Raw genomic sequence first — 1459 nt, 5'->3', positions numbered from 1 at the left:
GAAGACTGCAGTAATGATGCTGAAAATTCAGCTGCGCATCACAGAAATAAATTACAGTTTAACACATATTCACAAAGAAAACAGCTGTTTTAAATTGTTATAATATTTCACAATTTTTACTGTATTTTTGATCAAATAAATGCAGCCTTGGTGAGACTTCTTTTAAAGACATGCAAAAACATTTGAACAGTAGTGTGTATAAATGAGTGTTTTGAGTGAATTGATCAATGATGGTCAGATTTTGAAATGAATTTTCACTCCAGTGTTATTTTAGTATCATTGGCTTACTATTATAGCTTTTGTTCATATTTTGAATTAGATTTTATTTCTATATTTTCTGTTTTCTTTTTTAGTAATTTTGCTGTGTTTTTGTATTTAATTATTACTAGATAGTTTCTATTCATTTGTCTAGTTTTAGTTTATTCAGTTTTAATTACGAATTATTATGAAAATTTGAAATTTTAGAAATATGTTTTATAAAATATTTTTTTTTTATTTCAGTTCACATTTACATTATTTTGAGTAACAGAAGCATGTTTTTCAGCTTGAGTCAGATGTTCTGCTCGTGTTTCTGTGGCAGTGAACGTGCCGTCTTCTGTCGTGGAGGCAATGTCGCATCAGGACTCGCTTCAGCCCTTCAGCAAGAGCCCCAAATCCTCGTCTTCCTCGCTGCTGCTGCCGCCGCGCTCCGTGGTCTTCCCTCAGTTGCCCTGCTCTCGGAGCTTCTCTCTGCTGGACAAGAGTCACGCCGAGTCCAGCCTGAGCCAGATGAGCGTGAAGAACCAGCGTGTGCTGGCCAGCCCGACCTCCACCAGCCAGCTGAGCTCTGATTTCAGCGACTGGCATCTGTGGAAGTGCGGCCAGTGCTTCAAGACCTTCACGCAGAGGATCCTGCTGCAGATGCACGTGTGCACGCAGAACCCCGACAGGTACGATGCTCAAGAGAAGTCAAGCAACGTTTAATTCTACAGCGCTTTATACAGTGCAGACTGATTCAAAGCAGCTTCACAGGAAAATACTAGCATCAATGTTGCAATATTAATCAGTTCAGTTTCAATTTCAGCTCAGATTGAATTCAGTTCAATAACTGTGTCAATGTTGCAAAATTCATCAATTATAAAAACAAGTTTGATTCTTCAATTCTTAATTCAAAATTATAATTAGGTTGGCTTGAGAAAGGCGTGGCTTGCTAATCATGCTAGCAACATGCTAGTAGCATGCTAATCATGCTAGCACCATGTTAGTAGCATGCTAATCATGCTAGAAAAATGCTAGCGACATGTTAGTAACTTGCTAATCATGCTAGCAACATGCTAGTAACATGGTAATCATGCTAGAAACATGTTAGCTATATGCTAGTAACTTGTTAGTCATGCTAGCAACATGTTAGTAGCATGCTAATCATGCTAGAAACATGCTAACGACATGCTAGTAACTTGCTAATCATGCTAGCAACATG

General features: G+C 38.1%; 1 protein-coding gene across 1 annotated transcript in view; it reads left to right on the top strand.

Moving 5' to 3' along the window:
* Positions 1–1459, top strand: part of prdm6 (PR domain containing 6) — a 37512-nt gene that overhangs the window by 23994 nt on the left and 12059 nt on the right. The window contains exon 8 of the mRNA XM_016507527.1: positions 581–929. Within this exon, the coding sequence (XP_016363013.1) occupies positions 581–929 (349 nt within the window). The remainder of the gene's footprint in view (positions 1–580; positions 930–1459) is intronic.

This window comes from Sinocyclocheilus anshuiensis, unplaced genomic scaffold (assembly GCF_001515605.1).
Source record: "Sinocyclocheilus anshuiensis isolate Anshui unplaced genomic scaffold, SAMN03320099.WGS_v1.1 scaffold1614, whole genome shotgun sequence".
Classification (NCBI taxonomy): domain Eukaryota; kingdom Metazoa; phylum Chordata; class Actinopteri; order Cypriniformes; family Cyprinidae; genus Sinocyclocheilus; species Sinocyclocheilus anshuiensis.
The sequence above is the reverse complement of the archived record's forward strand: the minus strand, read 5'-3'. Positions and strand labels throughout refer to the sequence as shown.